This window comes from Protomyctophum parallelum, assembly GCF_964188405.1.
Source record: "Protomyctophum parallelum genome assembly, chromosome: 6".
Taxonomy (NCBI): Eukaryota; Metazoa; Chordata; class Actinopteri; order Myctophiformes; family Myctophidae; genus Protomyctophum; species Protomyctophum parallelum.
The window spans coordinates 35,280,524-35,304,659 of NC_139701.1; the positions used below are offsets into that span (position 1 = coordinate 35,280,524).

Sequence of the window (24,136 nt, forward strand, 5' to 3'; positions counted from 1 at the left end):
GGCGTATGGACGTCCCTCACAGCTATATCTTTAATGGATTTAACAGATGGACGGTGGACCAACTAGGCCTAGTCTTTAGTGGATTTATTTGATACAATTAAGTGATGGAATTAATAATTATAACTAAATGTCTTTAGTAAAGAAGTAAAATGTAAATAAACATTTATATTAAAATAGCTTAAAACGTGACACATTTCTTTGTCTGTAGCCTACTTGGTGGCTTTAGGTTTGGTTATTCATCAGGTCTGGCTCTTTAGTCCACTGGTAGGCTATGCGCCTTGTTGATATGAAGTCCGGGGTTCGCCTCCCAGCCGAGGTACTTTATACATGGTTTTCATGATTAAAAAAAATGAAAATACTGAATCATGATTATCTTTTGTTTTCATTGTTTAAAAAGATCATGAAAAATGACTATATTGTGACTATAATATATCTTTCATGATTTTAGATGATAAAAAACGATGAAAAACCTAATTACAACAGCTTTCGATTCGGTTTCAGTTAGGAAAGTACCCCATCTAGTGGCAAAGTACAGGTAGGCTACTACACAAATCACCTGATGTGGCTAAAATGTCTCATCACTTTTAAATTTATTTTTTAAACATACGTTTATTGATTCTTCTTTACAACATAGTAATTTCAAAGCTATTATTCACATATATCCCCCCCCCCCCCCACATCCCCATGGCAGCACAAATATTGGGAGTTATAATTATGGAGGAGTCTGTTGTTCCTCGGAGTCGGCCATTGCTTATCACATTGCATTGTTGTCCACTGTTTAATTAAATTAAACAGTGGACAACAATGTAATGCGATAAGCAATGTATAAATTAAATTAATTTATATAACTATGGTTTTCACTGTGGTCCTTGAAGGGGTTCCAGCCTAGGTGGTCCCCAGCTATAAATGGAGTTTGTATATTACCAAATGGACCCTTATAGTCTATAAGACTACCTAAAGATCAATAAGTTATAGATCATTAACTCAGGAGTTAAATTATTGTTAAACATCTGCATCAGTTCATTCTACAATTAGAGAATGTAGAAGAATTGTTATTTTGATCAACATTTCCTGTTCTCTCTCCTAATAGAAGCAACATCCATACAGCATGGAATTGTGGACAAAAACTACAAAACATTTCAAAGTAAAAAGTTCCAGCATGTGTCTCCACAGTAAGCTGAATAATAAAAAGTGTCAATGTGTCAAACACTCACTCAAGCAGTCTCAGCTGACTCAGCTCACTATAATTCAATGTCTTATGAATGAATATAATGAAATGTAAATGTGTCTTATAAACCGATGGGGGTTGGGCACTTTGTGTGCAGAACACGAAAATAAAATAATCAATGAAAAATCAATCATAGCAAAAATTGTTGAAAGGGAACAGCGCCAACGTTGTCCAGTTGAAAATGAACTACGCCGACACGCCATCCATACGACGTTGATACGCCGACCTCTCTCTGGACGGCGTATCAACGGCGTATCAACGTCCGCTCACGCCGTCGGACTGTTTTTGACTATTTTTGTGTTTTCAGACAGTTGAAAGTGAACTGAAAAATGAACTACGCCGGCACGCCGTGCATACGACGTTGATACGCCGTCTCTCTCTTGGACAGCGTAGTAATGGCGTATGGACGTCCCTCACAGCTATATCTTTAATGGATTTAACAGATGGACGGTGGACCAACTAGGCCTAGTCTTTAGTGGATTTATTTGATACAATTAAGTGATGGAATTAATAATTATAACTAAATGTCTTTAGTAAAGAAGTAAAATGTAAATAAACATTTATATTAAAATAGCTTAAAACGTGACACATTTCTTTGTCTGTAGCCTACTTGGTGGCTTTAGGTTTGGTTATTCATCAGGTCTGGCTCTTTAGTCCACTGGTAGGCTATGCGCCTTGTTGATATGAAGTCCGGGGTTCGCCTCCCAGCCGAGGTACTTTATACATGGTTTTCATGATTAAAAAAAATGAAAATACTGAATCATGATTATCTTTTGTTTTCATTGTTTAAAAAGATCATGAAAAATGACTATATTGTGACTATAATATATCTTTCATGATTTTAGATGATAAAAAACGATGAAAAACCTAATTACAACAGCTTTCGATTCGGTTTCAGTTAGGAAAGTACCCCATCTAGTGGCAAAGTACAGGTAGGCTACTACACAAATCACCTGATGTGGCTAAAATGTCTCATCACTTTTAAATTTATTTTTTAAACATACGTTTATTGATTCTTCTTTACAACATAGTAATTTCAAAGCTATTATTCACATATATCCCCCCCCCCCCCCACATCCCCATGGCAGCACAAATATTGGGAGTTATAATTATGGAGGAGTCTGTTGTTCCTCGGAGTCGGCCATTGCTTATCACATTGCATTGTTGTCCACTGTTTAATTAAATTAAACAGTGGACAACAATGTAATGCGATAAGCAATGTATAAATTAAATTAATTTATATAACTATGGTTTTCACTGTGGTCCTTGAAGGGGTTCCAGCCTAGGTGGTCCCCAGCTATAAATGGAGTTTGTATATTACCAAATGGACCCTTATAGTCTATAAGACTACCTAAAGATCAATAAGTTATAGATCATTAACTCAGGAGTTAAATTATTGTTAAACATCTGCATCAGTTCATTCTACAATTAGAGAATGTAGAAGAATTGTTATTTTGATCAACATTTCCTGTTCTCTCTCCTAATAGAAGCAACATCCATACAGCATGGAATTGTGGACAAAAACTACAAAACATTTCAAAGTAAAAAGTTCCAGCATGTGTCTCCACAGTAAGCTGAATAATAAAAAGTGTCAATGTGTCAAACACTCACTCAAGCAGTCTCAGCTGACTCAGCTCACTATAATTCAATGTCTTATGAATGAATATAATGAAATGTAAATGTGTCTTATAAACCGATGGGGGTTGGGCACTTTGTGTGCAGAACACGAAAATAAAATAATCAATGAAAAATCAATCATAGCAAAAATTGTTGAAAGGGAACAGCGCCAACGTTGTCCAGTTGAAAATGAACTACGCCGACACGCCATCCATACGACGTTGATACGCCGACCTCTCTCTGGACGGCGTATCAACGGCGTATCAACGTCCGCTCACGCCGTCGGACTGTTTTTGACTATTTTTGTGTTTTCAGACAGTTGAAAGTGAACTGAAAAATGAACTACGCCGGCACGCCGTGCATACGACGTTGATACGCCGTCTCTCTCTTGGACAGCGTAGTAATGGCGTATGGACGTCCCTCACAGCTATATCTTTAATGGATTTAACAGATGGACGGTGGACCAACTAGGCCTAGTCTTTAGTGGATTTATTTGATACAATTAAGTGATGGAATTAATAATTATAACTAAATGTCTTTAGTAAAGAAGTAAAATGTAAATAAACATTTATATTAAAATAGCTTAAAACGTGACACATTTCTTTGTCTGTAGCCTACTTGGTGGCTTTAGGTTTGGTTATTCATCAGGTCTGGCTCTTTAGTCCACTGGTAGGCTATGCGCCTTGTTGATATGAAGTCCGGGGTTCGCCTCCCAGCCGAGGTACTTTATACATGGTTTTCATGATTAAAAAAAATGAAAATACTGAATCATGATTATCTTTTGTTTTCATTGTTTAAAAAGATCATGAAAAATGACTATATTGTGACTATAATATATCTTTCATGATTTTAGATGATAAAAAACGATGAAAAACCTAATTACAACAGCTTTCGATTCGGTTTCAGTTAGGAAAGTACCCCATCTAGTGGCAAAGTAGGGGAGACGGGGGTAATGTGAGACACTTTTTACATTTGCTCCCCTGTAGGCGAGCTAAAATGATATATCAGTCACATTTACATATTTCCCATTCATTTGGGATGTTTCCTAAAAATGGAAATGATTAGAATGAATCCAAGACAAAGGGCAGTGAACATAATGATTGTTTTAAAAAAAGTGGTCAGGTGTCTCACTTTACCCCAGGGCTGGGGTAAAGTGAGACAGACCATCAAAATCAATGGGGTAAAGTGAACCACTTATTCTTTTCACTTTAAAACTACCATAAAAACACTTGTTTTAACAGTTAGAACACTGACAGCTAGCTTGACAACCACACATTCCAAAACTAATGTCAGACTAGTAACAGAATCATGGGAATTGGTCATTAACCACATTTTCTTTCTAAACACTTGAAAGTAAGTCTGAACAGAATCAAAGACAACATTCTGTAATTCAAAATGTTTTAATTAACATTCAAATGATTAGAACACAACACACACGCACACAATTCACATCTCTACAAAAAGCAACACTTGCTAAAAGAGATAAACGTTTCTCTCGGTCGAAGTTTCCCCCCATTTAACCCATTAAGACCGGGAATGTATCTGTGTCACTTTAGCATAGTAGACAGCAATTGGGTTCGGAACACGTGACTTGACCCTTAGAGCAGGCTAGTAGGGGCTCAGCACCATCAGAACCAGCTAGAACAGCTACAGCTACAACTAGGTCTACTCTACATTCCAGCCAAGGTTACAGTTTGTAAATACATCAACGATGTGATTATAATCCATTTCTAATGGATGAAGCCTTGGCCTGGAAGAGAGGTTATCAGGTGGTCTCCAAACGTCTTAGAGTGTTTCAACCCTCAACAACTACACTCTCCAGTTGGCGGGTCAGCAGTGATTTGGCCAAGTCACTGCCCCTCTCCTCCATGCACCCAGCTATAGACAAATCTGTGGAGGGGCGCCCCGGGCACAGCCATCACTGAGGTGAAACCAGCTATAGCATTGGCCACACCCGGCCAACAGGGAACGCAGTGACCTGCTGGCCAGGTGCAGCAAACCAGTGCTGACCACACCCCAGCGACCAGCTCGCCCAGGGAACCCCCCGAAGATCCGCCCACTGTCCTTTCTGTCATGCCTGAACCAACAGGAGGCTCCCTCGGCCTTGTGTGTTCTTGGGGGACTACAGGCACTGAGGTCTCTAGGACTATGGTTTGCCTCATGCCTAGGGTTCTCCTACATCTCACCAGACTGTTCGTCTGTGCAATGTGCATGTGTCCATCCTTGTCCAGTGTCCACACTTAGCCTTACTCTGGTGTATTTGAGTCAAAGAAGCCTTCTCTGAGTCGGTGTCACTGGCATTGTTGTTGTCGTTGAATCTGTCCTATCGAGTCTCCCTTCCTCCCCTCCTCTCGGGAGACTCTGGGGGTATTGCTTATTTGTACGTTCTGTAGCTTGCTTGGTGCCCTCTTGCGAGTGCTGCGACAGGGGTTGCTGGCCCCTGTTACCCCGCCAGTCTTTCCTGGAGGTCAGCTGTCTCTCCAGCGTCACTGACCTTCCTCGGTTGCCATCCAGACTTTCCTGGAAGTCACTGGTTTCTAAAGGTGAGGATTTGCTCTCTCTGTGTGGTTCCTCCACGCTGTTTAGGTTGTGGCAGCTTCTTCGCCACATCACATTTCAGAACATGTGCCACATCGTTTTCCTTTATAGCAAATGTGGGTCTCTCCCATGCTTTCGTGTTTCCCAGGATTCTTCTGATAATTTGTGCAATTGTGCATATATTTCTGGTGAATTATCTTCTTTTCTGCCTTGCTCTCAGCGGCTGCCTTCTCCATCTCTACAAGGGCGGTTCCACCACAGGTTGTCTTTCTGGTGTATCTTGGCATTTTCTACAATGTTTATGACATAGAAAATAAAACATATGCAATGTAATATTAGATTAAAATATGTTTAAAACTGAACTTAACTTGTGCCTCATGGTGGGGTAATGTGAGACAGTGTCTCGCTTTACCCCAGAGCATTTGTCTCACTTTACCCCACACCCACATTTTGGTAAACAGGACCTCTTTTAGCAATACAGGTTAATCTTCAGCTAGCAGCAATCTCATGGATGTATATGATGGTAGTTCATCAACGTGTATGATTTAAGTTTTTCTACCTGAATTAATTTGCTTTGACACAACAGCTGATTATGTTGACGACAAGAAAATTAACTTTTACATGCAAAAAACATATTTTTGTGAAAAAAACATGCTTACCACAGCACAATAAGGTCCTCTCCTCCATGGCAGGTAGGAAATGGGAGGGGCTTCAACATATAATGGTCACATGACACAAATGTCTTGTGGTCATGTGATACAGGGGGTGTCTCACATTACCCAGTGTCTCACATTACCCCCGTCTCCCCTACAGGTAGGCTACTACACAAATCACCTGATGTGGCTAAAATGTCTCATCACTTTTAAATTTATTTTTTAAACATACGTTTATTGATTCTTCTTTACAACATAGTAATTTCAAAGCTATTATTCACATATATCCCCCCCCCCCCCCACATCCCCATGGCAGCACAAATATTGGGAGTTATAATTATGGAGGAGTCTGTTGTTCCTCGGAGTCGGCCATTGCTTATCACATTGCATTGTTGTCCACTGTTTAATTAAATTAAACAGTGGACAACAATGTAATGCGATAAGCAATGTATAAATTAAATTAATTTATATAACTATGGTTTTCACTGTGGTCCTTGAAGGGGTTCCAGCCTAGGTGGTCCCCAGCTATAAATGGAGTTTGTATATTACCAAATGGACCCTTATAGTCTATAAGACTACCTAAAGATCAATAAGTTATAGATCATTAACTCAGGAGTTAAATTATTGTTAAACATCTGCATCAGTTCATTCTACAATTAGAGAATGTAGAAGAATTGTTATTTTGATCAACATTTCCTGTTCTCTCTCCTAATAGAAGCAACATCCATACAGCATGGAATTGTGGACAAAAACTACAAAACATTTCAAAGTAAAAAGTTCCAGCATGTGTCTCCACAGTAAGCTGAATAATAAAAAGTGTCAATGTGTCAAACACTCACTCAAGCAGTCTCAGCTGACTCAGCTCACTATAATTCAATGTCTTATGAATGAATATAATGAAATGTAAATGTGTCTTATAAACCGATGGGGGTTGGGCACTTTGTGTGCAGAACACGAAAATAAAATAATCAATGAAAAATCAATCATAGCAAAAATTGTTGAAAGGGAACAGCGCCAACGTTGTCCAGTTGAAAATGAACTACGCCGACACGCCATCCATACGACGTTGATACGCCGACCTCTCTCTGGACGGCGTATCAACGGCGTATCAACGTCCGCTCACGCCGTCGGACTGTTTTTGACTATTTTTGTGTTTTCAGACAGTTGAAAGTGAACTGAAAAATGAACTACGCCGGCACGCCGTGCATACGACGTTGATACGCCGTCTCTCTCTTGGACAGCGTAGTAATGGCGTATGGACGTCCCTCACAGCTATATCTTTAATGGATTTAACAGATGGACGGTGGACCAACTAGGCCTAGTCTTTAGTGGATTTATTTGATACAATTAAGTGATGGAATTAATAATTATAACTAAATGTCTTTAGTAAAGAAGTAAAATGTAAATAAACATTTATATTAAAATAGCTTAAAACGTGACACATTTCTTTGTCTGTAGCCTACTTGGTGGCTTTAGGTTTGGTTATTCATCAGGTCTGGCTCTTTAGTCCACTGGTAGGCTATGCGCCTTGTTGATATGAAGTCCGGGGTTCGCCTCCCAGCCGAGGTACTTTATACATGGTTTTCATGATTAAAAAAAATGAAAATACTGAATCATGATTATCTTTTGTTTTCATTGTTTAAAAAGATCATGAAAAATGACTATATTGTGACTATAATATATCTTTCATGATTTTAGATGATAAAAAACGATGAAAAACCTAATTACAACAGCTTTCGATTCGGTTTCAGTTAGGAAAGTACCCCATCTAGTGGCAAAGTACAGGTAGGCTACTACACAAATCACCTGATGTGGCTAAAATGTCTCATCACTTTTAAATTTATTTTTTAAACATACGTTTATTGATTCTTCTTTACAACATAGTAATTTCAAAGCTATTATTCACATATATCCCCCCCCCCCCCCACATCCCCATGGCAGCACAAATATTGGGAGTTATAATTATGGAGGAGTCTGTTGTTCCTCGGAGTCGGCCATTGCTTATCACATTGCATTGTTGTCCACTGTTTAATTAAATTAAACAGTGGATAAGCAATGTATAAATTAAATTAATTTATATAACTATGGTTTTCACTGTGGTCCTTGAAGGGGTTCCAGCCTAGGTGGTCCCCAGCTATAAATGGAGTTTGTATAACCAAATGGACCCTTATAGTCTATAAGACTACCTAAAGATCAATAAGTTATAGATCATTAACTCAGGAGTTAAATTATTGTTAAACATCTGCATCAGTTCATTCTACAATTAGAGAATGTAGAAGAATTGTTATTTTGATCAACATTTCATGTTCTCTCTCCTAATAGAAGCAACATCCATACAGCATGGAATTGTGGACAAAATTCTATCCAACAACAACATATTCTAAGTTTGGGTTCTGACTCTGAGAGACTAAATCTCGTCAAAAGTTGGTCCTGCTCAAATGCAGGATAAACAATGGTCCTTGATATGAAAAGGGTTGAAAACCACCGTCATAGAGTGAGGAGCTTGAATACTACAAATAGCCAGAATGTAGGATGGACTAACTTTCCAGTTTCCCCATGCACTATATAGTAGTGACTAAGCTTTTATGCATGCCATTTCAGACCCGGAGCATCTAAACTTTCTAAAGCAGTTCATATGAAAGTTCCAATACCCCCAACCACACCCTACTAGTTCTAAGCAGTTGCCTATGTTAGCACCCAAAAACTATTTGTATATAAAAATGTGAATGAATACATTATATATTTTTTCCACCCCATACTCATCTAGACCTGGATATTACTAAAATCAATATATAACATGAGTGGAATATAGACACACTGTTCTATAACAAAAATAACTGAAACTGTGAAAAGGGGGGGAAAAACAAGGGTCAGGATTTAAGAAGGTCACAACTATGTTGTTTATTTCATGATAACTGATACAGGATAAATGTTATACATTCTTTTTTTTTTTTTTAAACACTGATATTTTGCTTTTATTTTCAATGTCAGTATGCAAAAAAGACAACAATCCAACGTAAAGATTTGGTGAAATCATGAACATGATTCCAGATGCTTTAGGTGATGCTTTAGAATATTAAACCAATCTTAATTGTGAGGACTTTGCATCACCCTGGTGCTAGTTTTAGATTAGCTAGGATGAAGAATGAAGAAAACAAATGACAAACAATATGAAAACATCAAGAATTGGCTGACAGCAAACACTGTAAAGAACCATGATCTTCAGATGCATCATTCAACATACTCACGTAAATGCATATATAAAATACATAATCACCATTGTATATATGCACATACTGTAATGTAATTACTACAGTTGTAGAGTCTGTACGGTGCATACAAAAAGACAAAATGAAGAGAGCGCACACACACACACACACACACACACACACACACACACACACACACACACACACACACACACACACACACACACACACACACACACACACACACACACACACACACACACACACACACACACACACACACACACACACACACCTCTCTGTATAAACACACAAACCAACCAACAGGCAAAAGGCTCTCTGGCTTTTGAAGCTAAAAACTACAATGGGCTTTAAAAAAAAAGAAAAGAGACATTCACATTTCTCAAACAAACATGATTTCATAATCTCCCAACTGACCAACTGTGTGTCTGTCCATCAGTCTGATCAGCTTGCAGTGCTGATTGCCACCAGAGAAGCAAGGGTGATGGTGTAGTGCTGAGGATTGATGAATAGCTCCTGGGTGCCACATCAAACCCATCACAGCCCCAATATATCAATTAGGGCCAGGTTCACTAGAGTTCAGGCACAGCGTCTTTCTTAGCCCCCTTCCATCCCCACAGTTCTCCTTCTTACTGTGCACTCATTCACCGACAGGCCACACAGTGGCCTGGCCATGTGCAGACAACGACGGGGGTGAATGAGTGACTGCGTTGTGGAGGTGGGTAGAGAATTGGGACTGCAGCCTTAGACTGTATATTATTTAGTGTAAGAATGTATTGTCCATGCATTTATCCATGTGTGTATGTCCATCTCTCTCCGTTCTCTAAGGTGAGACAGGTGGTTTGCTACTACTGTAATGAACTTGGTATCTGTTAACCGTTTGGCCTTTGACCTCAGTGGACAAACAGGTGGTCTTGCAGGGGATCATGTCCTCTTCCTCTTCGCCCATTAGCCAATCCTGGACCGAGCGCTCGGCTGACGCGGTCACGTGATTGGCCAACCATCCCTGGTGCCACTTGTCAAAGCGATCGTGCTGGTTTGCGGCCACTCTGTGTTGTGACTGTGATAAGAGGGAGAGACAGAAGAAGGTATATGAGATTCTTTTTTTTTTGTGACCAACTTCTTTTTCTATTTTTTTAAAGAACCCCGTCATTACAGGAGAGGGAAACAACAGTGATGTATACGTATAACATAATACATGCAAAACAAATAAAATGGGAACCAATACAAAACGTGACAATGTTGTTGAAACAGACAAACATGGATGGATCAGACTTTGTTTGCAGGAGGTATATGAGATTCTAATCCATTAGCCAAATATACAGAAAGATAAAATACCGGACAATAGTTTGCCAATTTGGCTAGCTAAGCATAGCCAGGGATTGAGAATTCTCCATACACAGACAGCCAATTCATCATGAACAACTAAAAGTAATATACATTCCAAAAGACCACAGATGGGAACGGCTCCTCTAAATCCTACTTTAAATAGATGAAGCCCTTTGCACAACAAGCACATTATTTCCATCTGAAAATATTGCACATATATATATATATATGCACACCAATATATATTATCGCTTACACACAAACTGAAAGGTTGTCGTCTGTTAATTATTTGTGGAACATTACATTTACTGGTTCGATTTCTGGCCAGCCAGACCATTTGCTGCATGCATGTCACTTCGCTACTCTCCATGTTTCCTGTCACTCTACATTGATTAGAGTTCATTGCGCAGGAATAGGCTCTCTATCCATCTCTACCTCCCTAGCCCCTCCTCTTTCACTCATTGTGCTCTGCATCTCCAACTGCATCCACAACAGAATCCTTAGCCTAACAACAGCAATGTCAGACAATCCACAGACAACTTGAAGTTTGTCTGTCTGAGGCAATGTCGCCGTTACTCACTGGCTGGACCAATGGCTCTGAATTTCCACACATGGAGGTCTTATCGAAGCCCTTTTTCACTTTATCAATTGTATACTGTTTATTAGTGTTTTTTGGAAACTCTATGGGCTAACATCACTGCGCATTTGCGCCGTTGTCACGATTACATCCTGTTTATAGTATTTGTCATGGACACGACACCTCCAAAACCACATCTCTCGACAATTAAGCGTACGCTCAGCTTCAGCAGAAAAGGGTACATTTCATTGCAACACGCGGCCCCACAGGAGTATTAGCAACTCAACGTATAGCTCAGCCTCAACGTTAGCACTAGCAGCGTGTTGTTTACAAATGGAGCAGGAGTCAGGACACGGGTGTGTGCAACGACAGGATGCACGTGTGACGTGCATTGTCACGCCGACGGGACAAATGTCGGCTATTGATGCTAATCGTGTTATGATTACTGATCTCTTGAGAATGAGCTTCCCTCTCTCTCGCTCAAGGATCTGGTGTGTGTGTGTGTGTGTGTGTGTGTGTGTGTGTGTGTGTGTGTGTGTGCGCGTGCGTGTGTGTGTGAGAGAGAGAGAGACAGAGAGGCAAAGACAGTGCTTTGCATGCTTCGTGGACCACTTGGGGGTCTGCAAATCACCTTCGAACGGGTAAGGACTAGTAGTTTTAATTTGCCGCTGCCGTCCCTTGGTCAGGAGACTCGTGTGAATTAATGCCATTTCTTTTTACAGAAGTATATACACAATTAGCCCTTCGCTAAACCCCACCCCAAAAGGCAATTGTCCAATGCCTATCCAAATAGTTTAGAAACTGTTGCTATGCAGGACAATCTTTTGTCACCTCATAGCTGTCAGTAGGTACGTTTCCATTAAGCCTGTGTTCATTAAGTCGAAAAAAGAAAAGCGTATTGTACGCCGTTTCCATCCACTGATAAATTGCGCCTCATGGGAGAAATGAAATAAGTTCATGAAATAAGCAGTAGGTGGCACTATTTTGACAGTAAAGTGAGTCTTTAAGTCCTTTATGCTGTGCAGAGGCTGTCCAGGGACAGTTTTTTGTAACCAATGAGACCATCGGCTCCTCTAAATTTAATTAACTATTAAACTATAAGAAGCCTAGCCTGGTAAGACTAGATTGTAGCCTAAATATTAAAGTAATTTCCTGACTTTCTATTTAAGGGACATTCAGCTTCAAGCCGAACACAGTAATAAATAATAGCCTATAATAAAGATGCGCCCTCCCTCACCACTCATTTTCAACATTGTACTATGTCATTAATATACCTTTGAGCTGTTAATAAAAATAAAAAAGTCCCCCCCATTCTGTGCTTCCTAGAACTGTATGAAAATGATGATGTCATCAAGATGTGATGGTAATGATTTTTTAACTGCTAACGTGCCTATTGGACAAGGACGGGTTGGGGAGGGACTTAGCAAAGGGCTAATTGCACGCTTTGAATTCAATTGGATAATGGTCATCATTGCTGTACATAAATACTTTATGCAACACAGTCCAAACTACTGAAGGAGAGAGTCTAGTCTATGAAGGTTTTCCGTTTACGTTTGAATACCAGTTTCATTCAAAGCTGAACAAAAGCTCATTGTTGCTGCTGCTTGAACTTGGTGACTCCATTTGGTGGTGGATATTCAGCCATTAAACAGCATTAATAAAGGACATTTTAAGATAGAATATGGAAAATGGCAATAAATCTGTATAGCATTGGACTTGCATGTGCATAATTAAAATATAACTTTTTTAATATTTACATTTTCATGTGTGCAATGGGCTTATGCCAGCGTTAGACAGCCTTACAAGTTCTGTCGAGTGATGGCAAAAGCACCAACCTCCATCACTACGCATGTGCGTCGCCTTGTTTGGGCTGTGAACGATTTTACTCCTCTACCTTATATTTGGTATCATATTAAAGGTAAAATGAAAAAGCAACTTTTGAACAAGAGTTCAATAATTTTCATTGGGGCAAGGGTTGATTTTATTTTGAAAATAAAAATTAATAAAGTTTAATTCCCACCCAGTACCTTTCTGGCCTTCACCAGGGCTCCTCTGCGGTACATGTAGTCCTCAGAGTTCATGACAAACACCATCTTGTGGGTGTTGAGCTTGAAGCGACAGTCCAGGCTGCCGGCACTCTCTACGCCCAGCTGACGGTGCCACTCTCTCCTGCAGCGCATGGCCTCAACTTGCCGGACCTGCCAGCGACGGAAACGCCGTAGATTCCTGAATGAAAGCAACGATTGAGACTGTTGATCCAAACAAACTGCTTATGTACTTGTGGAAAAGAAAATATGTTTTGTATTTGAGTGGCACTAGCCCCTCCTATATCCAGCATTTAGTGTATTTTACGTCATGATTGCGAAGCAATGAGCCATTACTATGTAACTCAGGCAGAACTGTCTGTGTGTCACGCTGTGACACTACCCGCCCGCCACCAGAGGGCACAGCTGTATCACACACAAAAAATACACAGTAAAAACTTGAACTAGTAAAACTAGTAAAAACAAAAACAAAAAAAATGTTATTGCAATTTACGAGCTGCATTCGCTTCCCGTGTTTGCGCGTCTTGTGTACGATGATAAGAGCGCCCCTCACTTCACACGGGTGTGACATTTTAGAGAGAATGACAGAACAATGAATTGTATACTGTATCTATGCATATTGAATGGACACGCACATCATCAAATAACGCTAATCCGTCCGTCTGTGCCAGTTGACGTGCTCTCCCCCGCCCACCTCGCCCTTCTCTGGTCGAGCGGAGTGAGAAGAAAATGAACGTGCACCATGACAGGCAACGCTGAAGCCAAGCAGCAAACAAGTGCTAAATAATAAGCTAGCCGTGTGTGTGTGTGTGTGTGCTGTATGCGGTGTCTGTGTCGTTTACGTCAAGTCACAAAATTCTGTGGACAGTCACAGAACAGATTCTTTTGCGGCTCAGCATTGCCAAAATATTCCTATCAGCAACTGGCCCACTCTCTGTCAGGCATAAACTAAACTCAGTGGATCATGCTGAAATAATCGGATGAGAGTTGTACAGCTGAGCCTCCACTTCCAATCTAGAATTAACTAGAACTGCACTCTGTCGAGTGCATACTTGCTTGTTGCACACTAGTAGGCCATAAATGGCCAACTAGTGCGCAAGCAGAGCGTGCAAGTGCTTTCGACTGCTGTAAACTGTCAAATCTCAGTATCTCTGTGAAGGAACGTTTGAAATGTCTAATTATTAGGTGTAACTATTTGCTACCTATCTACTTTATGCATGTAAACACCTAGTATTATTAAGTATGGTTCAAGTTTCTATCTATATAAGAAATACACTTTTATCGATGTAGATATATTCTGGATCCCTTTTTAGTTTTTCAAAGAAAAATAAATCATTGATATGTGATGAAAAAAAAGGTATATAAACTGAATTAAAATATGTTATACAGTATAATTATTCTGTAAACTGTGGAATCTCAGTATCTCTGTGAAGGAACGTTTGAAATGTCTAATTATTAGGTGTAACTATTTGCTACCTATCTACTTTATGCATGTAAACACCTAGTATTATTAAGTATGGTTCAAGTTTCTATCTATATAAGAAATACAGTTTTATCGATGTAGATATATTCTAGATAACTTTTTAGTTTTTCAAAGAAAAATAAATCATTGATATGTGATGAAAAAAAAGGTATATAAACTGAATTAAAATATATTATACAGTATAATTATTTTATTATTTATTGTAAATCGTCAATTGTTTTAAATGTATTTCATCTTAGACTATAGTGATATTAATACTAAATCATGATCAGAGTAATATGTGTCTCTAAATTCAATTTCTGTAATAATACTTTCACATTTGTTAAAATATACATGATCTAAAATACTTCCGTAATCTGTAGTTGGATTTGTATTTAATTGTTTAAATGATGACGTAAGACATACGTATACATATACATATACTATATAGAGTATGTAGTTGTAAGTTGATTAGCGGTATACTGTGGTTACTTTGCGCCAAAAACTGTGCCAGCCAACCCGCCATTTGATGCGTATGCAAATAAAAGAGCAGATTTGTGCCTGGTTTGCTGGGACCAGATTACATAAATGACCATATTTCTTACGTCATCATTGAGAGCTAGTCATACATATACACACCACGTACTCTGGTCACAGCAGATCAGGTACAATTTGCTATTTTATTTTACTGATTATGTATATAGTATACGTATGACTAGCTCTAAATGATGACGTAAGATTAAGACATACGTATACATATACTATATAGAGTATGTAGTTGTAAGTTGATTAGCGGTATACTGTGGTTACTTTGCGCCAAAAACCGCGACAGCCAACCCGCCATTTGATGCGTATGCAAATAAAACAGCAGATTTGTGCCTGGTTTGCTGGGACCAGATTACATAAATGACCATATTTCTTAAGTCATCATTGAGAGCTAGTCACACATATACACACCACGTACTCTGGTCCCAGCAGATCAGGCACAATTTGCTATTTTATTTTACTGATTATGTATATAGTATACGTATGACTAACTCTAAATGATGACGTAAGACATACGTATACATATACATATACTATATAGAGTATGTAGTTGTAAGTTGATTAGCGGTATACTGTGGTTACTTTGCGCCAAAAGCCGTGACAGCCAACCCGCCATTTGATGCGTATGCAAATAAAACAGCAGATTTGTGCCTGGTTTGCTGGGACCAGATTACACAAATGACCATATTTCTTACGTCATCATTGAGAGCTAGTCATACATATACACACCACGTACTCTGGTCCCAGCAGATCAGGCACAATTTGCTATTTTATTTTACTGATTATGTATATAGTATACGTATGACTAGCTTTAAATGATGACGTAAGACATATGGTCATTTATGTAATCTGGTCCCAGCAAACCAGGCACGGATTTGCTGTTTTTTTTGCATACACATCAAATGGCGGGTTGGCTGTCATGGTGAACGAAGACCAGACGAAATTATTACTTGCGCGCTCTGCTTGCGCAAGTAATTATACGTTACAAGCTTACAGCGCGTCTTCGAGCATCGTTTATGGATGCGTTCATGACTCGTTTCTGTCACATTAGTCAAATAATCACTGAGATCTAACTAGTAGATGATGGATCAGAGTCAGACTAGGAGCAGGCAGCCAGTCAACACTGCTTGCCTGAGCCTGGGAGCTCATAGACATATGGAGCTCACTACACTACAGTAGGCAGAGAGGGACAAGACAGGTGAACATGACTGACGATGCATTACAATAGCGAAAGGGGCCATCTTCTGGCGATAGACTGTAATAGCAGTCTCTGATTAATAAAATGAAATAATGTGAACGCATGGCCACGGTAAAACCGGAAACTGTTTTGGTTTTAAATTTAAACCGACCAACCACAACCATATATATATAATTATAATTTTCTATTAAGGTGACTTGTTTGATTGACATCAAAGGGGCCTGTCAGCTCAAATCCTCTTATATGTAACGCCCCCTCAGGTAAATTGTTTAACTATTTTCACCAATGGGATATATATTATTTTATTTTATTTAGCTGGTCATTTTGAAAGTAGCCAAAAGTGTGGGCACCCCTGCCTTAATGTATCATTCAAAAGGCACGTAATGTGTATACAAAATGTATTAGTAGATAAACAGAGACCCAAGGAGGATACAGCAGGCTAAGAAGTTAGTACCAACTTCATTTCACAGAGGAGTAATCTGTATTCTGAATGACAGGCACAGCAAAAGCAGGCGAATAAGCAAACAGCAGTAGCTAAAATCTCAGTGTAGTTGTAGTTAAAAATTACACCTCACTGTCCTACATACGTGTTTAACTCTTTCTTACCTAGGCAGGAAAACAGGTTTGAAGAAGTAGCCATCTGCCTGAGCGCACAGACTGGACTCTGACCCGGCAAAATGCTCCATGTAGCTGGACAGGCACTACGGTAACAAAAACAACACTTTATGATGGAATAATCATTTACAGTGAAGGGAACCTTTTCTATGGTGTGTGTGTGTGTTACCTGTAGATCTAGTGGGTCATCTGCCTGGGCCTCCTCAGTGTCCAGGAGCTCGATGGTCAGGGTCACATGACCCTTGTTCTGGATAAACATCACCTGTTAAAGTAGATGACAACAAACGTAAACCTCAAGCAAACAAGACTGGGATTTACGGCAATATGGTATGGTTAAAAGTGTTAAAGAAGAACTTGACCCATGTTTGATATTTGTTATCTTCAATTGTTCCTCACTAATTGATCATTATAAGATGTCTCATTGGTGGGCTGTCGACAGTTCAGAAACCTGCCTACCAATGACATTGATTGCAACATGTGACCCCATTATTAATTAATCTCTTCACGTAAATGTGGGAAAAAAAGAAACATCCCATCGAGCCAAATAGGCTTATGCGCAACATTCGTCTACTGTGAAACATAAGAAAATATTTTCGTTTTCTATCAGTTGCGATTACTGTGGTGTGGTTACTTGGCTTTAGGAAGCTCAGTGTTTCCCATAGAAATATTTAATGTCCGGGTGGCTAATAATTGTTCGTGTAGGTGAGCGAGTGTGACCCTGATCTGCTGCGTGTGTGTCTGCCTCATCTTGGCTGTCTGTGTGCACTGTAGCTTCAAGATATTAGATATATTATTATATTAGATATCATAGCAGGACTCATGAGTCAATTGTTTATGTTAACAAAATCCACTTCGATTCGTTTGTTCTTTAAGTGTGATTTTGAGATAAAGAGTATAGACAATACTTACAGCATTTAGAACATTCACAAATGTGTATGTATGCACATAATTATGTGGTTGCGGGCCCCTCTGTAAAAGGTGTATTTTTGGGCAAGTGAACAAGTGACCTGTACTTGGGAAAGTGCAAGAGACCTTAGTGTCAACCTCTGCCTAAGACAATATGAGAGTTGTACTGAAATAACTGGACAGATAGTGGACGATGCCTTCACTAAAGTGAAAGAACTGACACAGTCAATGTTGATCAAAGAAGACAAAGACATTTCAATGGCAGAGTGTGAGATTGCAGTATTGCAAATAGGCTTCGTTTTGCGTCCCTATATGCAATAAACCCAATGAACCCATAAAACAAACCCAAAATAAGCAGGCAGTTTCACCACTTGAGCCCCATTACATCAGCTATTTAAAAAAATAAGTGAGTGTTAATTTTCTTTCATTTGCTGCTTTCTTTCGTTTTGGGGATTTTAGCAGTTTTTGACAGGGGGGCGGGGGCATTCGAGCATGGGGCTAAATATGTATTTTTTTACCAAATTTGATGGTGATTTATTTATTTATTATTTACTATAGTCCTAAGAAACCCCAGGAAATTACATCTGGCCACAGAAGATCACATGATCTACTGAATGTGAAGGTTTGTCACATTCAGTAGATCCTGTGATCTTTTGTGGCCAGATTTTTGTCTGTTGCAATCTGACAGTTTTAAGTAGTCTTTAATTAGTCTGAACAAGTTTGTTTGGTCTGGAGGCACCTTAACAAGTATCCACGTTAAAAAAGAAATCCATGGACACAATAATTTTGCATGGCTACATTATAAACAATAAAATCCAAGTAGAAAAAGTTGCAGAGTACCACGGACACCTGCGCCGACTACCGTGGACCTCTGCGGGGACACCTGCGTGCCTAAGTGTTTTTCCGAGCATGTAGATCTGTGCATTTTGGCTTAAAACGGCCAACGGCCATATGGTCTAATGACAAATGAGAGACTTTAATTGAGCTGTGCATATACACTTTATTTAGCTCACACAAAGTATTTAATTTACTTATTTAATTTATTTTGGTGCTATTTAATTTACTTTATATACCTGTACATGTTTGACCTCAGTCATTGTTAAGGCAGGACATTGAGAGAGTGATGAAGGAGGAAGAGAGAGATGAAAGGGCAGACTAATATATCTACCGTAAAGCAGCGTTCCCCGTCGCTAGGCAACGTTCCGCTTGGTGTATTTGACTGGACCAAGATGGCCACTGCATAGATTGCTGTAATGGCCTCCATCTTTAGCGTTTTTCTTGGAATTGAGGCTCAAATTGAGGTGATTGAACAGAACGTTGATGTTAGGAGCTTATTAAGAAATGGGCGCTATGTCGCGGTAACGCAGTTACAATATTCTGATGAAAGTGAAAAGTAACGATCGGCAGATCAGTTATGGACAATTTTTACTTCCGGTTCGTTTGGCATTGAATTTCAGTCGCCACCCCCCAGTGCCAAAGTAAAATGGTGGGGGAAACAGGACAGACTTTGCATGCTGCTCACCTTGAAGCAGTTCTCCTCAGCCATGACCCTCTCTCCTTTCCACTGGTAGCTGGTCTCCCAGGCCGCCCTGACACACTGAGAGGACAGGTTGCCCCCCGCTGCCCCCCTCTTCCTCTCAGCCAGGTACAGGTCAGCCACCTGTAGGCACACCTCGTCACTGACCAGGTGCTGCAGCTACAGAGAGATCAGGGGAAAAGGTCGGAGACAGCGAGGGAGACGAGGAGATAAATTAGCGAACAGAGTTTTACATGTTTGAAGGGAAAGTGAACCCATTAAGTCCTAAGACTAGATTCTACAAAATGTCTTCTAAATCCTGACAGTTTTCTGAAAAACGTATGAGTGGTGCTCAAACTTTTTCATGTCAAGGACCCCCAGAATTTTCTGTATTTCGCCGCAGAGCGCAGACGCCCATCTGAAAATATTTTGTTCCAGGGACACTCCCCAAGAAGCAAATATCCGAGTTAAAAACATTCCCTGTGAAAGAATATATACCGTATTCAAAGACTTGCACACATTTCAAGATTTTTCTAAAATAGCAGATCTACAAGCTCGTAGTGCGGCACCGAGCTTGTATATCTGCTATTTTTCAATGGCTAAAGTATAAACAAAATGGTTCAAAGCTAAGGTGACACAGATGCGTTCCAGGTCTTAATGGGTTTTAATGGGTTGTTATGATTAACTGACCTGTCGAATGATGTTGTGGATGAGCTTGTCGATAGTGAAGCCTATGTAGGCATGGATGGTGAACATCTCTCGCAGGGTGTCTTCGTACTGTGTGGACTCCAGGTTACCGTCCAGCAGGCTGCGCACCATGTCTAGGAAGGCTGGGTAGTATTCTTCTAGCTCCACCTCGCCTGTAGAGGGGAAAACAACATTCACTTTGATTTCCTGTCTTCACTCTTTGCACATCATCATTATCACCGGTCTATTCTACTCAAAGAAAGAAAGTTTACCTAGGGTAACTGGACTAAGCTCAAGAACTTGTTTACAGCCAGGCCCTGCTCATAGAACATTTCATGGTAGGGGTTCAATGCCTTGTTCAAGGGCACTTCAGCGGTGGTAATTTCAACGTGCCGGTCCGGGGATACGAACTAGCGACCTTCCGATATCAAGACCGCTCCGCAAACCGTTCGGCCACCGCTGCCCTCAAGCCCCCAGAATGGCTGTTCAACCTTGAAGCCACCAACGGTACTGGTCAAAACTGGAACTGCATGCGGGCTGGGCCCAGGTTAAATTTATGAATGAATTGTGACGTAGAGGTACCACAAGAACAGTGCGAGGGGTACTATCATAGGAGCCAACTATCTATCTATCTATCTATCTATCTATCTATCTATCTATCTCCTGCCGACAAGCTCCCGTTGCTTGCTGTCGATATCGCCTTCCAGACAGGTCAGAGCCCGTTGATGAAGAAACGAGCAAGTTCGGTCTGTTGCCGACCTCGTGAGCAGTCGCTATCTGGTGTTGTAGTGATGAGTGGGGTAAATACTCCACTGTATGTGTATGAGTGGATCTCTATCTAGTCTGCTCGTCATGTTTCAGCCTGGGCTGACTACTGGTGTAGTGTGAACTAAATACCATATTCTCAATCTCAACTCTCAATATACCAATCGATCAACTCCAAAGCAAAGCTAGCAAAAAAAATGCTACCAGTATGTGTGTTTTGTTTGTTGCGGGATCCAGAGGGTTGGCGATTCTGTGAGTGAAATAAGCGACCAGGTTTATGAAAACAAGCCCAAAAGAAGCAACCAGTTTCACCACAATTACATCAGGTATCTTAAAAAAGAACCGTGAAAGCAAGCCCAAATAAGCAACTACACTTCAGAAACAAGCCCAAACTAAAGCAACACTATGAATATTTAACAGGAAAACTAGCCCAAGGTCGCTTATAATATGCAGAACTGGCAACACTGCAAACCAGCACTGCAGGCTACTTTGCATGGGAAAAATAATGTTTCATCGGCCGACTGGTATGTACTGATTAAAAATGCTAGTCTGTTGCAATCTGACTGATTGTTTATACTTCATTTAGGTGCACCAGCACATCATTTAGGTGTACCCAAAGATTTTGACAATAATACCTCAGAATGGCATCATTTAACCATAATGCTGCGTTCACACAGCAGATGCAAGGATACAGTCTACCAATCATTGTTAATTAACACTTTGAGGGATTTGAATTATTTAATCTATGGTTCCACCACGCTTAATACGCTAAACCCGCCATTTGTTTAATGTGTTTAATTAGCTGTTTTTTATAATTAAAAAGAGCAGATTTGTCGCGGACCTGGTGACGAGGCCGTCGCGTTATGATGACAAAACCGGAAATCAAGCCATGCTCTGGGCTGCTAGGGCTTCTGGAAAAATGAGCTCAATGCAAGTGAACGAGCGGTTTGTTTGGACTACAACATGCTGTGGAGGCTGTTGCTGTTTCGCATTGTAATGGCGGACAATTTTCCGGATTTTCGCCGATCAAAGCTGCAAATACTTCGGCGTATGCTCCAAAGGTAATAAATCGATCCCCGCAGCGTTGGATATTGGATTAAATAGCGGGGAACACGGGTTACGCAGTAACGACATGAAGATGCAAATATGCATCCAACGTTTGTAGCTGCTGCAAAAGCTACAAAAACGTTGAGCTGGATTAAACTTCAGATACAAAGTCACAAAGCTACAAATACGCTGTGTCGCTTTGCACCTTTGTATCATTTGCATCTGCCCGTGTAACCTACTAGGCTGTTTGAGGCGCAGCTCCATGGCCAGGTCACAGGCCTTGTCCCGCCGTCCCTCTGCCAGCAGCAGCCTCTCCCGGCTCTGCTCCGCCCGGTGCTCGAGCAGCTGCCGCTCCGCCTGCCGGTACACCCGCAGTAGCCGCGAGCAGAGCGTCTGGTGCAGGCGCAGGAAGAAATACCAGTTGTTGTTTACAAAGAACAGGTTATATACGCCGTCTAGCTCCTTCTGGTGCTCGGCCTCGGGGTCGCGCAGGTCCACCTTCTCCCCGGCTGCCACCGAGCTCATCTCCATAGGGGTGGGGGTGGTCGCTGGAGCAGCTGTCGCCACCGCCGGGGAGGGCCCAGCCTGTACAACGGTGGTGCTGCTGGAGGTGGTGGAGGCTTCCGTGTCTGCAGGCTGAGGAGGGCTGCAGCGTCTCCGTCTGGACTCGCCGTTCAGCTGCTGCGGCTGGGGTTGGGGTTGGGGCTGAGACTGGGCCTGGGGTTGTTGGGATTGAGACTGACCACCTGTGGATACCGCTGCTCCCGCCGTGTTATTAGAATTACTACTTCCACCCCCCGATGAAGACGATGCCGCGCCTCCTCCTCGCTCTCCCCCATCCTCAGGGTCGACCTCCTCGTCCGTCCACTCCTCGGTGTCGCTGAGCTCACCGCGGCGAGCGAAGAACAGGTCAGGGACAAAGTGCTGGATGATACGTTTTATGTGGTCCTTGTCGTCTTTGTGGATGGCAGGCTGCCGCTTGACGTGGTAGATGATGAGAGACGCGGCGTCCTCCAGGATCTGCTTGTCCTCGTACGTGAACACCATGTGAGGCTCTGTGGCGGAGCCCGTGCTGGAGCCGTTGCGGCCCTGCTGGCCCACACCCGCCTCCTCTGTGCTTTGCTCCTGCCGCTGGGATAGAAGGGGGGGGGGGGGGGGGGGTTGCAAAATGGTTGACATTGACAGTTTCATTTATTTATTAGTTTTGAATGGGATTCATTCACATTAAGAACAGACATGCAATTGGTTCTGCCCAGCAGCAAAGAAACTAGGTCAAACCGGAACATCCAGACCCCCAGGAACGCGCCCAGGGGGCCCGGCCGGTTCCCAGGGGGTCCCTCTGTCTACTGTACCGTACTGTCACTGTACTGTACTGTCACACCCGAAATCATCATATATACAGTTAATATGTGTGTGTATGTTAGGCTGCGCAACAGTTACACTTGTTGTGAAAACCAACCAAACGCTATTTTCGTGCTCGGACAGACGCAGCCAGCCAGGGACGGACCCAGGGACACACAAAGCTCCGTAATGGAGTGGTTGTACCACTCAAAAATAAACGTGCAGAATATTTCTACTACTACTAGATCAAAACACAGGTAATGAAAAGTACAAAGACATAATAATGCTGACAATTATGCTAATTTACAACATCTTCTGATTGTCTTAGTGGCTAAGAGTGGCTGTTATAGCAGGTGTTGTGTAAAGGACTAAAGGTGCATGTATACCGTATGATCTTGGCTGTCGTATACCTTCAGTACACTATGTCAGTGTCACACATGAAAAGGGTAGTAAACGTGTTATGCTCCTCGACAGACTGTGCATGTTAAATTGAGTCTACCTGTCACATTTTGTGACGTGACTATGACCTACTTCAGTCAACGTATGCTGAGGCAAAACAAAACAAAACCAAGGGAAACGTGGACCCTGTCCTGGCTTGCCAGAAGAGGCATGGGTTGGCAATTCTCTAAAGGGAGCTGATAATATCTCAATGTTATTTTTCACAAATTCACAAATTAGTGGTGGTTTTCAACGTGGGGGCCATGAAATTAAACAAGGTTGACAAACTGTATGTTGTTTGTATGTCTGGCCTCGTGGGGTAAGATGGTGGGTGGGTGGGGAGGACTGGGAGGGGAGTTGTGGGAGAAAATGTAAAAAAACGAAGAGTCGTATTCTTT

At 41.2% G+C, this 24,136-nt stretch overlaps 1 protein-coding gene across 2 annotated transcripts in view; it reads right to left on the bottom strand.

Moving 5' to 3' along the window:
* Nucleotides 1-8,928: 8,928 nt before the first annotated feature.
* Nucleotides 8,929-24,136, bottom strand: part of sin3b (SIN3 transcription regulator family member B) — a 29,010-nt gene continuing 13,802 nt past the window's right edge. For both annotated transcript variants that reach the window (XM_083767725.1, XM_083767724.1), the window contains 7 exons: nt 22,199-23,090; nt 20,151-20,320; nt 19,467-19,640; nt 17,208-17,300; nt 17,030-17,124; nt 13,200-13,398; nt 8,929-10,326 (listed from right to left, as the gene is read on the bottom strand). In XM_083767725.1, the coding sequence (XP_083623851.1) occupies nt 10,090-10,326; nt 13,200-13,398; nt 17,030-17,124; nt 17,208-17,300; nt 19,467-19,640; nt 20,151-20,320; nt 22,199-23,090 (1,860 nt within the window). In that variant the 3' untranslated portion in view covers nt 8,929-10,089. The remainder of the gene's footprint in view (nt 10,327-13,199; nt 13,399-17,029; nt 17,125-17,207; nt 17,301-19,466; nt 19,641-20,150; nt 20,321-22,198; nt 23,091-24,136) is intronic.